The sequence below is a fragment of the Poromitra crassiceps genome, assembly GCF_964638095.1.
Source record: "Poromitra crassiceps genome assembly, chromosome: 25".
Classification (NCBI taxonomy): domain Eukaryota; kingdom Metazoa; phylum Chordata; class Actinopteri; order Beryciformes; family Melamphaidae; genus Poromitra; species Poromitra crassiceps.
The window spans coordinates 7253443-7265942 of record NC_139649.1 but is presented as its reverse complement, the minus strand read 5'-3'; the positions used below and the strand labels follow the sequence as shown (position 1 = coordinate 7265942).

The 12500-nt window shown below is 46.8% G+C and overlaps 1 protein-coding gene across 1 annotated transcript in view; it reads right to left on the bottom strand.

Moving 5' to 3' along the window:
• Window positions 1-10544: 10544 nt before the first annotated feature.
• Window positions 10545-12500, bottom strand: part of suclg2 (succinate-CoA ligase GDP-forming subunit beta) — a 187016-nt gene continuing 185060 nt past the window's right edge. Inside the window, exon 11 of the mRNA XM_083660814.1 lies at window positions 10545-12046. Within this exon, the coding sequence (XP_083516940.1) occupies window positions 11934-12046 (113 nt within the window). The 3' untranslated portion in view covers window positions 10545-11933. The remainder of the gene's footprint in view (window positions 12047-12500) is intronic.

The following is a 12500-nucleotide window of genomic DNA, read 5'->3' as shown; positions in this document are numbered from 1 at the left end:
TCGTACAGAACAGGCAGCAGAGCCACTCCGCTCGGCCTCCCTAAGGACTGTCAGTGTGCATTCATTAATATCCCCATATCTGACATGGCGGCAAAATGGCTGCTGGCGGGGAGGAGAAACTGAAAGGGCACTTGTCGTGGTGGGTGATACTTCCTAACAGGCAATCAGATCAGCCGACAGCTTGTGTGTGTGTGTGTGTGTGTGTGTGTGTGTGTGTGCGCGCGTGCGTGCGTGCGTGTGTGTGTGTGCGTGCGTGTGCATGTGTGTGTGCACCAGAGAGGGGCGGGGGTCTTTGGGAGAGGTGTGGGTACTTATTCTTCTCCCATTGCCCTCTGTTGACCCGTGTAATGGAGAATTTTACAAGGGGAAGTGTTTGAAATATCCTGAGGATGAAGGTAATGTGCTCATCTAGGAGAGAGAGAGTCCTGCTCTGATACTGCACTGTGGCAGGCAGGCACACACACATGTACATACACACACACACACATGCACGCCCGCACGCACACGTGCGCGCACACACGCACACACACACGCGCGCACACACGCGCACACACACACACACACACACACACACACACACACAGGTAGATCGGTAGATGTTTGGCACATACAGCGAGCTACACAAGTCGGGAACTCATCTTGTATATCTGCTCGCCTTGTTTCATTCTGTATTCATTTTCCAGACAATGAAACCATAATAAATAAAAGAGAATACTATGATAAACAATAAAAATAACAGATGTAAACTAGGAAAAAATAGTCTTGGCAGGATAGGCTTTATACAAACTTTCTTAAATGTAACTCAAACCACAGTAGGAAAAGAATACTAAGACCTGATCCAAACAGTAACAGCAATGACAAAAGGACATGTCCTCCAAATAACATGTGAGTGGACAATTGTGGACAGTCACAGACTCACAACTATTTTGAATGCGATTTGTTCCTACAGTAGGAAGTGTCCCCCTCTCTGCCCTTCCTCTCTCCTTCAGTTTCTCCCCCGTCCCTGTCTCCCTGATTTTGTCTCTCTATCCACCTCAATCTCCTCTCAATCACCTGTCTGTCTGTCTGTCTCTCTCTCAGTCTGTCTGTCTCTCAGTCTGTCTGTCTGTCTGTCTCTCATCTTTCCATCAAGTAAAGTCTGGTCGTGTCATGTATACATGGCTCTGCTACCCCAACTTTAACCAATCATCACTCCTCATGTCTAAACCCAACCTCCTCATGTCTAAACCCAACCTCCTCATGACTAAACGCAACCTCCTCATGTCTAAACCCAACCTCCTCATGACTAAACCCAACCTCCTCATGTCTAAACCCAACCTCCTCATGTCTAAACCCAACCTCCTCATGTCTAAACCCAACCTCCTCATGCCTAAACCCAACCTCCTCATGCCTAAACCCAACCTCCTCATGTCTAAACCCAACCTCCTCATGTCTAAACCCAACCTCCTCATGACTAAACCCAACCTCCTCATGACTAAACCCAACCTCCTCATGTCTAAACCCAACCTCCTCATGCCTAAACCCAACCTCCTCATGTCTAAACCCAACCTCCTCATGTCTAAACCCAACCTCCTCATGTCTAAACCCAACCTCCTCATGTCTAAACCCAACCTCCTCATGCCTAAACCCAACCTCCTCATGCCTAAACCCAACCTCCTCATGTCTAAACCCAACCTCCTCATGTCTAAACCCAACCTCCTCATGTCTAAACCCAACCCAATCAGAGGCAGAGCAGAGTAGGATGGGTTTTGCCAAGAAAAAGGACAGTCCCATCGCCCCATGTGACCTCACTAGACACTTGAAACTTGGTATGATAATAATGATATATTTGGTAATATGTTGGGGAGGCTAGAAACAGAGAGTGCTGCGCACGCTCCTTTCTAGCGTCTCTCGCCACACCCGCTGAACTGGCAGTGCTCATTCCTACAGGTACCTCGTCCTCCTTCCCCCCCTCCTCATCGCTCATTCTTACCGTACCTCGTCAGTGTGGCCTCGAGGTCTCGCCCGGTTCGTGCGCTCGCAGACGCAGCCTCACCGGGAAAGACATGCTCCTCCCTGAATTTTGGGAGATGGGGAATCCCTTGTGACTTCTCACATGGTTTCTATACAGGTCAGAGGCCACATGGTTTCTATACAGGTCAGAGGCCACATGGTTTCTATAGACCAAATCAGCGGGGTGTTTACATTTACTTCCGGGTACCCCTGGGTCCACACATTATAATGGCAGTGGACGGCACAAACTGACGTGTTGAAGACAAAAACAGACAAAGAAGACAAAAATGGTTCGTCCCTGTTGTGTTGTTGTTTAATATCATTCATAACAACACTTTCACTAACGTTAGTGGAGACCAGACTAGCTAATTTACCTGTTGGACCAGACCAGAGTAGACTTGAAGCTAAATTAAATTAACGTGGCGTCAATAGCTCTGTCTGTCTAACGTTAACGAGTCTGCAACAAAACAGCGAGTTTGACAGACAAACAAACGTTATTAGCATGCTAACACTACACAAAACAAACACAGAAGAAAGGCTAGATACGTCGGACAAGCATGTTTACCAACCGTTTAACCATTTAAATTGAAAGTAGTCGGCCGAAAACAACGAGAGGGTTTGACAGCATTTATATGACAACACGCACATTTAAACCTGCCGCCTTCCCCAAGTGGTACCCGGAAGTAAATTTGTTTACATGGTGACGTCACGGTGATTTGGTCTATACAGGTGCTCACTTTAGCGGAATAGCACAAGCGATCGTTACATCGCATAATAAGTACTGGGAAATGGCAAAAGATTTTGTGTGTGTGTGATCACCACAAACGGTTCTCTTTTGATTTGATTTGACTCCACAGGCTTGATTTGATACAGAATGTGTGTCTGAGTGGACTGTGCTAACTGCTAACTGCTGTTCAAAAAGCAGCTGGTGGTAGAAGTGAAAAGCTGATGGAGTCTGAGAGGCACAGCGATATATATAAAATATGAACTGGGCTTGGCGTTTAACGTGCTCTGCATTTTCCAACACTTCTCAAAAAGCTGCACATCTGCAATAAACAACATCTCCAATCACGTCAGCTACCATCAACAGGCCCATGAGCAAGTAGTCTCTTAGAACAGATGAGTTGGCTTCCGCAATTTTCAAATGCTTCCGCCATACCGTCTGTACTTCGTGGGGGAGAATCATGCACCAACCGGAATGGGAAGCAGAAAGGCGGGTCTTCCGCTCATTAGTCCAATCAGAATCCAATATGCCGCATTTTTCGTGGACACACGTGTCGTGATTGGTCGGATTCCGTCAAACTTCCTTCCAGTCTGAAGGTTTTTTTCCCCAACTTCCTTGTGCATGTTCTGGGGGTGTAACGTACAGACTGTATAGCTGCATTCGCCGGATGTAGATGAGACAGTCTACTTTAAGAGACTAATGAGCAAGGCACTTCACCCCCGACTGCTGCACTAACGAAGGTGTGTTACTGTGTGTGAACGCAATCACCGAGGAGGAACTGTGTGCTCAGCAAGCCTGCGCAGGTAAACAAAAGGCAAAGCAAAGTTGGTGATTTGATGATGAGTTTTTTCGTTCATGTAAATTGCAGCCATATGATTTATACATTCCCAGCCGAGATGAGTTTACCTCCGACAAGCAAAGAAGAAGCAAATCACTCACAACCTTGAATGCAAACACACCTGCAGACATCTTCTCCCTGCACAGCTTGTCGCATCAAACAAGAACGCAGGCCTGATTACCAACACACACCGACGCACACACACGCATGTGGACACGAGATCTTTACTTCATGTGCCTTTTGACTGGTGCACACAGACACACAAACCAAAACAAACTGCAAAATAAACACAAACACAGCGACTGATTACCCACAGCGCCTGCATCAAAACAGCCACCGCAGCAGCAGCAGCAGGAGTCTGCACACAGGCAGGAACGCCAAACCCCATCACCCTGTTTACTGTGACTGTTTAGAGGTGTGTGTGTGTGTGTGTGTGTGTGCATGTGCGTGTGTGTGTGTGCGTGTATGTGTGTGTGTGCGTGTGTGTGCGTGTGTGTGTGTGTGCGCAAACCCCATCACCTTGTTTACTGTGACTGTTTAGAGGTGTGTGTGTGTGTGTGTGTGTGTGTGTGCGTGTGTGTGTGTGTGTGTGTGCGTGCGTGTGTGTGTGTGTGCGCAAACCCCATCACCTTGTTTACTGTGACTGTTTAGAGGTGTGTGTGTGTGTGTGTGTGCATGTGCGTGTGTGTGTGTGCGTGTATGTGTGTGCGTGTGTGTGTGTGTGTGTGCGTGTGTGTGCGTGTGTGTGTGTGTGCGCGTGTGTGTGTGTGTGTGTGCGTGTGTGTGTGTGTGTGTGTGCGCAAACCCCATCACCTTGTTTACTGTGACTGTTTAGAGGTGTGTGTGTGTGTGTGTGTATGTGTGTGTGTGTGTGTGTGTGTGTGTGCGTGTGCGTGCGTGTGTGTGTGTGTGTGTGTGCGCAAACCCCATCACCTTGTTTACTGTGACTGTTTAGAGGTGTGTGTGTGTGTGTGTATGTGTGTGCGTGTGTGTGTGTGTGTGTGCGTGTGTGTGTGTGTGCGTGTGTGTGTGTGTGTGTGTGCGTGTGTGTGTGCGCAAACCCCATCACCTTGTTTACTGTGACTGTTTAGAGGTGTGTGTGTGTGTGTGCGTGCGTGTGTGTGCGTGTGTGTTCGTGTGTGTGTGCGTGCGTGTGTGCGTGCGTGTGTGTGTGTGTGCGCAAACCCCATCACCTTGTTTACTGTGACTGTTTAGAGGTGTGTGTGTGTGTGTGTGTGTGTGTGTGTGTGTGTGTGTGTGCGTGTGTGTGTGCGTGTGTGTGTGTGTGTGTGTGTGTGTGTGTGTGCTTCACTACAGCCTTCATCTTGCCATTACTGTTCCGCTTTATCTCATTGGCAAAATGAGCGGAGACAGGCCACTTTTCCTCTCAGCCTCCTCACACTGCAGTCAGCCGCTTGACGAGGATAGCAGCCGACACACACAGGTTTCATATATTCACCCTGAGTATGAGAAGAGAGAGGGAGGGGGGGAAACACCCTGCCCCTCATCGCTATTAACTGTCAAAGTCACCTTCGCCCCACTGCGCGTGCACGCACACACACACACACACACACACACACACACACACACACACACACACACACACACACACACACACACACACACACACACACACACACACACACACACACACACACACACAGAGGAACTGGCATGATTCATGAACGTGACAGATCTAGTCATCGGTAGCGCGAGTGTATTTTATTTTGTTTATGGTGTACGCCAGAAGTGTCAGTGAAACTCTGAGATCAAAAAGTAACTCCGCACACGTTACTGCTGCTGACGCACCTTCAGCCGCCTGTGAAAAGAGAAGAGAAAGTGTGAACTACTGTAGGAAGAAAGAAAAAACCTGCAAAACGACAAACAGCATCTCCAAGAATACACCCGCATGGCCCCTCAGGATCGCATCTCATCTGGATTTTTTTTCCCACTCGCAGACGACCCCCGAACAGCGCTGCATTGTGGGCCCCGCGCGCGCGTGCGTCCGCGTGTCTGGGCGTGTCAGCCGAACACCTGCCGAGCGCTCCACCAGGATAGCTGGGGAGCCTAATTATCACGCAATTTCAAAACAGCATTCTGTTGCCTCTGCCGCTATTTTAATTAGGGGGGTTGGGGGTGGCGGCTTCCAGAGGTCACACCTTAATGAGCTTTTAATTACTGTCATTCCACGAGTGGATTCTTGCCGTATTGAAGGCCGACTCTCCCGTGCCACTTTGTAGACGACGGGATCACAGGCTGTAGGAACGCCGTCGCAAAGTTGGCGAAAGTTGATCAGAACCGATGGGAACAAACGACAAGTTTGAAAAGATGACACAGATGAATGGTCGCCCCCCAAAACCCGTCACTTACCTTTGTCTGTGTTGCTCTTGTTTGCCGGTGATGTTTGAATGAGTAAAGGGGTCGTTACCTGCTCACTGGAAAGTAGGAAGGATGGAAGGTAGTAATGAAGGCAGGTAGGTAATGAAGTAATGAAGGTAGGTAGGTAATGAAGGTAGGAAGTAATGATGGTAGGAAGTAATGAAGGTAGGTAGTAATGAAGGTAGGTAAGTAGTAATGAAGGTAGGTAGGTAATGAAGGTAGGAAGTAATGAAGGTAGGTAATAATGAAGGTAGGTAGATAGTAATGAAGTAAGGTAGGTAATGAAGTAATACAGGTAGATAGGTAGTAATGAAGGTAGGTAAGTAGTAATGAAGTAATGAAGGTAGGTAGGTAATGAAGGTAGGTAATAATGAAGGTAGTAGGTAGTTAGTAATGAAGTAAGGTAGGTAATGAAGTAATACAGGTATATAGGTAGTAATGAAGGTAGGTAAGTAGTGATGAAGGTAGGTAGGTAGTAATGAAGGTAGGTAAGTAGTGATGAAGGTAGGTACGTTGTAATGAAGGTAGGTAGGTAGTAAGTAATGGTTAGGTAGGTAATGAAGTAATGCAAGTATGCAATGCAGTAATGCAAGACCGAGAGGGAAAACCACATCGTCGAGGAAAAGGGACGATTCCGTGGTATTGCAACTTTTTTAAATCTGACTCCTCTTCGCTCAACTTCTCGTTAAGAGACATCCAAGGTAATTGACATTGATTATAAGTCCTTCAATTACAGACAGACTGACAACAGTTCTGGGAGAAGGAAATGGATCGTTCTGCCCATCTGGAAGCCAAGGCCAGATGTGAGGGACTCGACAGCAGCACAGTAACAAAGTAACAGCCCAGCCAGCGCCTCCTTTTGACTGTTTTCCAGACTGCTGTGTTAGTTTTTTCCTCCATAAAACCTGTCAGCCACTCTCTTTGTTACGGCTTGAATCTGGTGCTAAGACAATAACTGCTGCGGAGCGCTGAGAACGGACGGAGCGCTCTCACTCCGTCTGCCGGCTTCTGTGTGTGAGACACCAGCTATAGGAAAACAAAAACGCTAACAAACAAACAGAAACAGCTTGTTCCTTCCTGCCGTGCTGCTACGGAGGTCCTGAGGGAAGCTCGTGTTTCCTGTCTTTATGGAAGACTCAAGATAAAGACAACGTGCATAAACACATTCAGTTCACACCACACGGCAATGAACACATCGACATGCTGTCTCTCTCTGTTTGACACACACACGCACGCACACGCACACGCACACGTACACACACACACACACACACACACACACACACACACACACACACACACACACACACACACACACACATTAAATGCCTAACCATAACCAAAACCAAATTCTAACCTAACCCTTAAAACCAAGTCTTGACCTTCAAACAGCCCATTCAAGTTGTGTGAGAAAGTGAGGAAAGGCCCACTTTCCTAAAATGACTTCACTTCCCAGGTAGAAAACTCACATTGGTTCTCACCAGAGCCCTATATATAGAAGAGTCGCGACATCTCCATTCACTCCAATGGAGTATTTTACTCTCAAGAGTTCCAGGAAGTAAGGTTCTGGATTAAGCAGCGCTGTAGAGTTGCAGCAAAATGGACAGTTGGTGTTGTCCTTTGAAAGTTTTTTTTTTTTTTTTTTTTAAGAATCAAATTGTTCATTATCAGCTTTATTTTAGCATTCAAAAGTAGCGCGAGACCCATTCCTGGCTGTTCATTGGATAATGAGTCACGCAGTTTGGACCTCCGCTGATGCCACTCTCTCTAATTGCTCTGGTTCTCACTAAGATAGCTGGACGAGAAGAACATGCGCACGCACACATCTCTCTCTCACACACACACACACACACACACACACACACACACACACACACACACACACACACACACACACACACACACACACACACACACACACACACACACACACACACCCCCCTCCTCTGTCCTTGGTAGTCAGAGGTGCAGACAGAAAATTGTAAATATTGAGCAAAGCCTTGCCCCTGAAAGATGAAGTACAATAACCGGAGGCAATTCATACCACACTATTGCTTTCTTTATGAACTAATATTTCCGTAGTTGTTGCTTCCAAATTACTCAATAAATATCCAATCCATGGTGGTGAGAGACAGCCTTGACCCTGTTGTCTGAAAGAATGCTTTTCACCAGCAGCTCTGGCACCACAGCTAAACTCTAGACGGCAGCTTCACAAAGTGCCAATTACCGTTCTGACATCAATTCTGAGGAGCATAAAAAAAACCTGCCGCCTTCTCACAAAGCAAAATGGTCAATTACTGTACAGAGACAAATAAAGCCAGCCAGCAAGGGTGAAGAATAATACTCCCCTGGCATATTCATTCAGCTTAATTAAAGGAACAGTCCACCCAAAGGCCCTTTTAAAACATCCCCCCCCCCGCGCGCGCCCCCTCTTTCACCTCCCGAGGTATTTGCCAAGTTGAAAGTGGCGGCTAACTGACAGAAGTCTTGAGGCATGACCTCCACAGCGTCTCTCTCTCTCTCTCTCTCTCCTCATCTCATCTATATTTATATGAAGCAGCGCTGCTAATTTTGCACATTCTGTCCTGACCTCTAGCGTGACACTGAATTAAACAATATGAAGCCCCACTTTAACAAGCCTTAAACTCCTGCCGTCCTCCGTCCAATCATCCATCAGCCTGATGCAAGGCGGGGAGAGCATGAAATAAGGCAATTATTGAACCCTCCAGTCCAGCAGCCCGTTTCTATGGCTGGGGGGGTGGTGTGGTGTGTGTGTGTGTGTGTGTGTGTGTGTGGGGGGGGGGGGGGGGGGGGGCGTGGGTGGTTGGTGGGGGCCCGGCTCAGTGCAGCACAGAACCTGAACTGGACTTTGTGTCTTCAGAAGAGACTCTCAGCGATGGAGATGCTGAAAAATTCATCAAGTGCCAAGCTGTCAAAGTTGGTGGTTGACGACAGTTCTGTTTTGATCGCCATTGTACTTGGTCCAATCCCCCCTGCTGTCCCGGTCATTGCTCAACCCCCTCTGCTCATCTGGGGAGAGCTGTTAGCACATGCTTCCTCCAGTACATGTGCTTCTTTTCACCTGACAGTGAGGAGTTTCACCAGCAGCAGGATGTAGTGCATGGGAGGATCACGCTATTCCCCCCGCGGTTCCCCTTCCCCCCCGAAACAGGCTGCCCCCGACCGACCAGAGGAGGCACTAGCGCAGCGACCACCAAGACACATAACCCCCACCGGCTTCCCACCCGCAGACACGGCCAATTGTGTCAGTACCGCTGGTTGAACCCGTGTCTCCGCGGTGCTAGCTAGGCGAGTGTTTTCACCTCGACACTATACCCGGACGCCCCCCGATGACAGTATTATATATGTCTGTAAAACAACGATATGTCAGTAAATATAGGCTGGCCTGCAGCAATTATCAGTGGGCCTTTTTCCAGATGAGTCTCGACTTTGTATCACAGGGGCTAAACGACCTTGTCCCATAAAAACAGTGTTGTGTTGTGCTGTGTGAGAGACAGGTTAGTGGATGGAGGAGAAAGCAGTGCAGTGTTCCTCTGTGTTTCTCTCTGGTGCTGATGGGAGGGGATCTGCTCTGTGTGTGTCTGGGCTTCCTCTCTGATGGCCTGACAGATAATCCATCACACAGTCGGTGGGTCTGACAGGAAGAGGTCTCAGTCAACCCTCTCTCTACCATCTCTCTCTCTCTGGACGAGTCGCACGAGGGGGCCTATGCAGGACAGTCGCTCCTCTCCAGCCTCTCTCAGGAGCATGCACACACTTAAGACTGAAGGTGCGTGATGATTGGAGGTGCGATCCGCGTGCCAATTTGCATGTGACAAAAGACAAAAAAAGGCCTGTAGGAATGAAGGGGAAAAAAAAGAACAGGGATTCCAATTTCTGGTAGAATAGAGCAAATATGTAGAGACAGAGAGGGAGACTGTACAGAACCTTTAGACAGATAGTCAACATGAATTTCTAATCATACATTAAAAAAAAATCTACACTCATACCAAGTTAAAAGATGCTGGAGGAAATGCAATAGCAATGATGGCAATGAAGACTTCCATTACATATTAGCATCTCAAGGCTGGATTGTGATTTTCCATTGCTTGGGTAATGTAGTCAATAGTTTGACTCAAAGGCACACAAGCATACAAAGTGCTGACTGCTGAGCGGCCTCTCTCCCCCGTGGACAATGCTGAACGGCCTCTCTCGCCCACCGACGCTTCATTCACTCTGCACGTGAAGGTTCTCCAGAAAAAAGCCGATAGCACGATTGCATTTTTATTTCCTCGTCTCATTTACTTTCCTCTTTTCTCTTTTTTCCCCCTTGGACACTGACTCACCACTAGGGGTGTAAACGTACGCGTATTTGTCCCATACCATATTCGTACCGAACTGTGCAACTGTACCGAATTTAGAAAAAAATTCAAAATGAAAAGAAAAGTAAATCTGAGTTACCACACGGACATATTAAGGGGTTGGCACCTGTATCAGTTCCTTTGGGGTTTGCTGGCTGTACACTAAACATTATATTTTTGTGATTTTTGTGTACCGTTACACCCCTAACTCACCACACAAGAACATACTTTTGAAATACTCATGTTTATTCATCTTTTTAATTATGTACACAGTTGATACAGTCAGAGAAACCCTATCAATATACATTCAAGATTATATTAAAAAAAGCTAAGAACATTGACATTTTGGATTTTGCTTTTTCAACAGATCTGAAAGAGTTGGTAGCTTAAGTTTACAAAACCCTTTGACCTTCATGAAATAGGCACAGAATTCAGCGGTTACACACAGTTTACCATCGAGTGAACAAGCACGTTACAAATAAGACGTGGATTTATAAAGTTCACAGCGCATTAGTGTGGATACTTCATACACCTCGTGTGACATATTCCATAAAATAACACTCACATTGGATGGGTGACAGTTTGAAATGACAGAACGTGTGTGATTAAGGCATTGACTTGAACAAAGACAAACTAAGGAGCGATCTTCCTAAGCTGCACAATAAAGTGAGAAGAATGATCTCTCCAGCATTAAATACATGTACTGTACCGTCTAATGATGTCACAGTGAGAACGCATCAAAAGGCCGTCTTTCAGAAGCGAGTGACACATCGTTAGAGACAGTGGACATTAGGGCCGCCACTAACGATTATTCGATTAATCGATTAGTTGTTTGGTCTATAAAATGTTTCCCAAAGCCCAAGATGATGCCCTCAAATGTCTTGTTTTGTCCTCAGCTCAAAGATAATATCAGTTTACCGTCATACAGGAGTAAAGAAACCAGAAAATATTCACATTTAAGAAGCTGGAATCAGAGAATTTAGACCTTTTCTCTTAAAATCGTACTCAAAACGATTAATCGATTATCAAAATAGTTGTCGATTAATTGATTAATCGTGGCAGCTCTAGTGGAAATGCCTCTCTCTTCACGATTAATATTCCATACAAAGGAATAAGCCTAACGTGCAGAGATAATAGCATGTCTCTCACCTTTTAAATTGGAATGCACAATTACAAAGTGCTAAGCAGAGCACCAACCAAATCTAAGAGCTTCGTGATGTCGTAACACAAGATTATACTAATTTTCATAACGTGAAAATGAAACACTTCAACGTTACTACCGACTGATTTAACCCGATTCACGTGGACGTAATATAATGGAGAGAGAGAAAAAAAGAAGAAAACGAGATCAAAGCGGTTCTGGTTCAGGAGTCTGCTAACCTCTCCATTGAGTGTGAAGACACCACTTCAGAACCGGTGTTACTGATAGGCCGTTTGTAGTGAAGTGCAGTTTGGAGGAAATGAGCAGCAGCTTGTGAGAGTGAAGGCTGGGAGTCCTAGAGGTCTCCGTGGTGACAGCAAAGATGGACGCCGGCGTTATGAGGTCGTCATGATTTGCTGTAAGGATGGCGTCGATGGGCGGACAGGTGCGGTGTGGGATGAGGGTAACCACACGGATGGAAGGAGTGGTGCTACTTCTCTACTTCCTGATGGCAGCCACTGCTTTCCTGGCGGCGTCATCCAGGTTGTCTGCTGACGTGATGGGCAAGCCGCTCTCCGACAGGATCCTCTTGGCCTCCTGGACGTTGGTCCCTGTCAGACACAGGAAACCGCTGTTAGAACAGACGCAACTGACAAAACGCTGTTAGAACAGACGCAACTGACAAAACCCTGTTAGAACAGACGCAACTGACGAAACCGCTGTTAGAACAGACCCAACTGACAAAACGCTGTTAGAACAGACCCAACTGACAAAACGCTGTTAGAACAGACACAACTGACAAAACGCTGTTAGAACAGACGCAACTGACAAAACGCTGTTAGAACAGACGCAACTGACAAAACGCTGCTAGAACAGACGTCAACTGACAAAGGACAACAACAACAACAAACTAGAAGTGCAGACCTCCGCCAAGGCCAATACTCCAGTCTGCTGTCATATGCAAATTTTGTGAGTTGGATCGGATCAGCGCCATAATGTAACGGGTTCTTCCTTGACCCGTGCTACACCCTTCCACCAAGTTTAATGAAAATCAGCCCAGTAGTT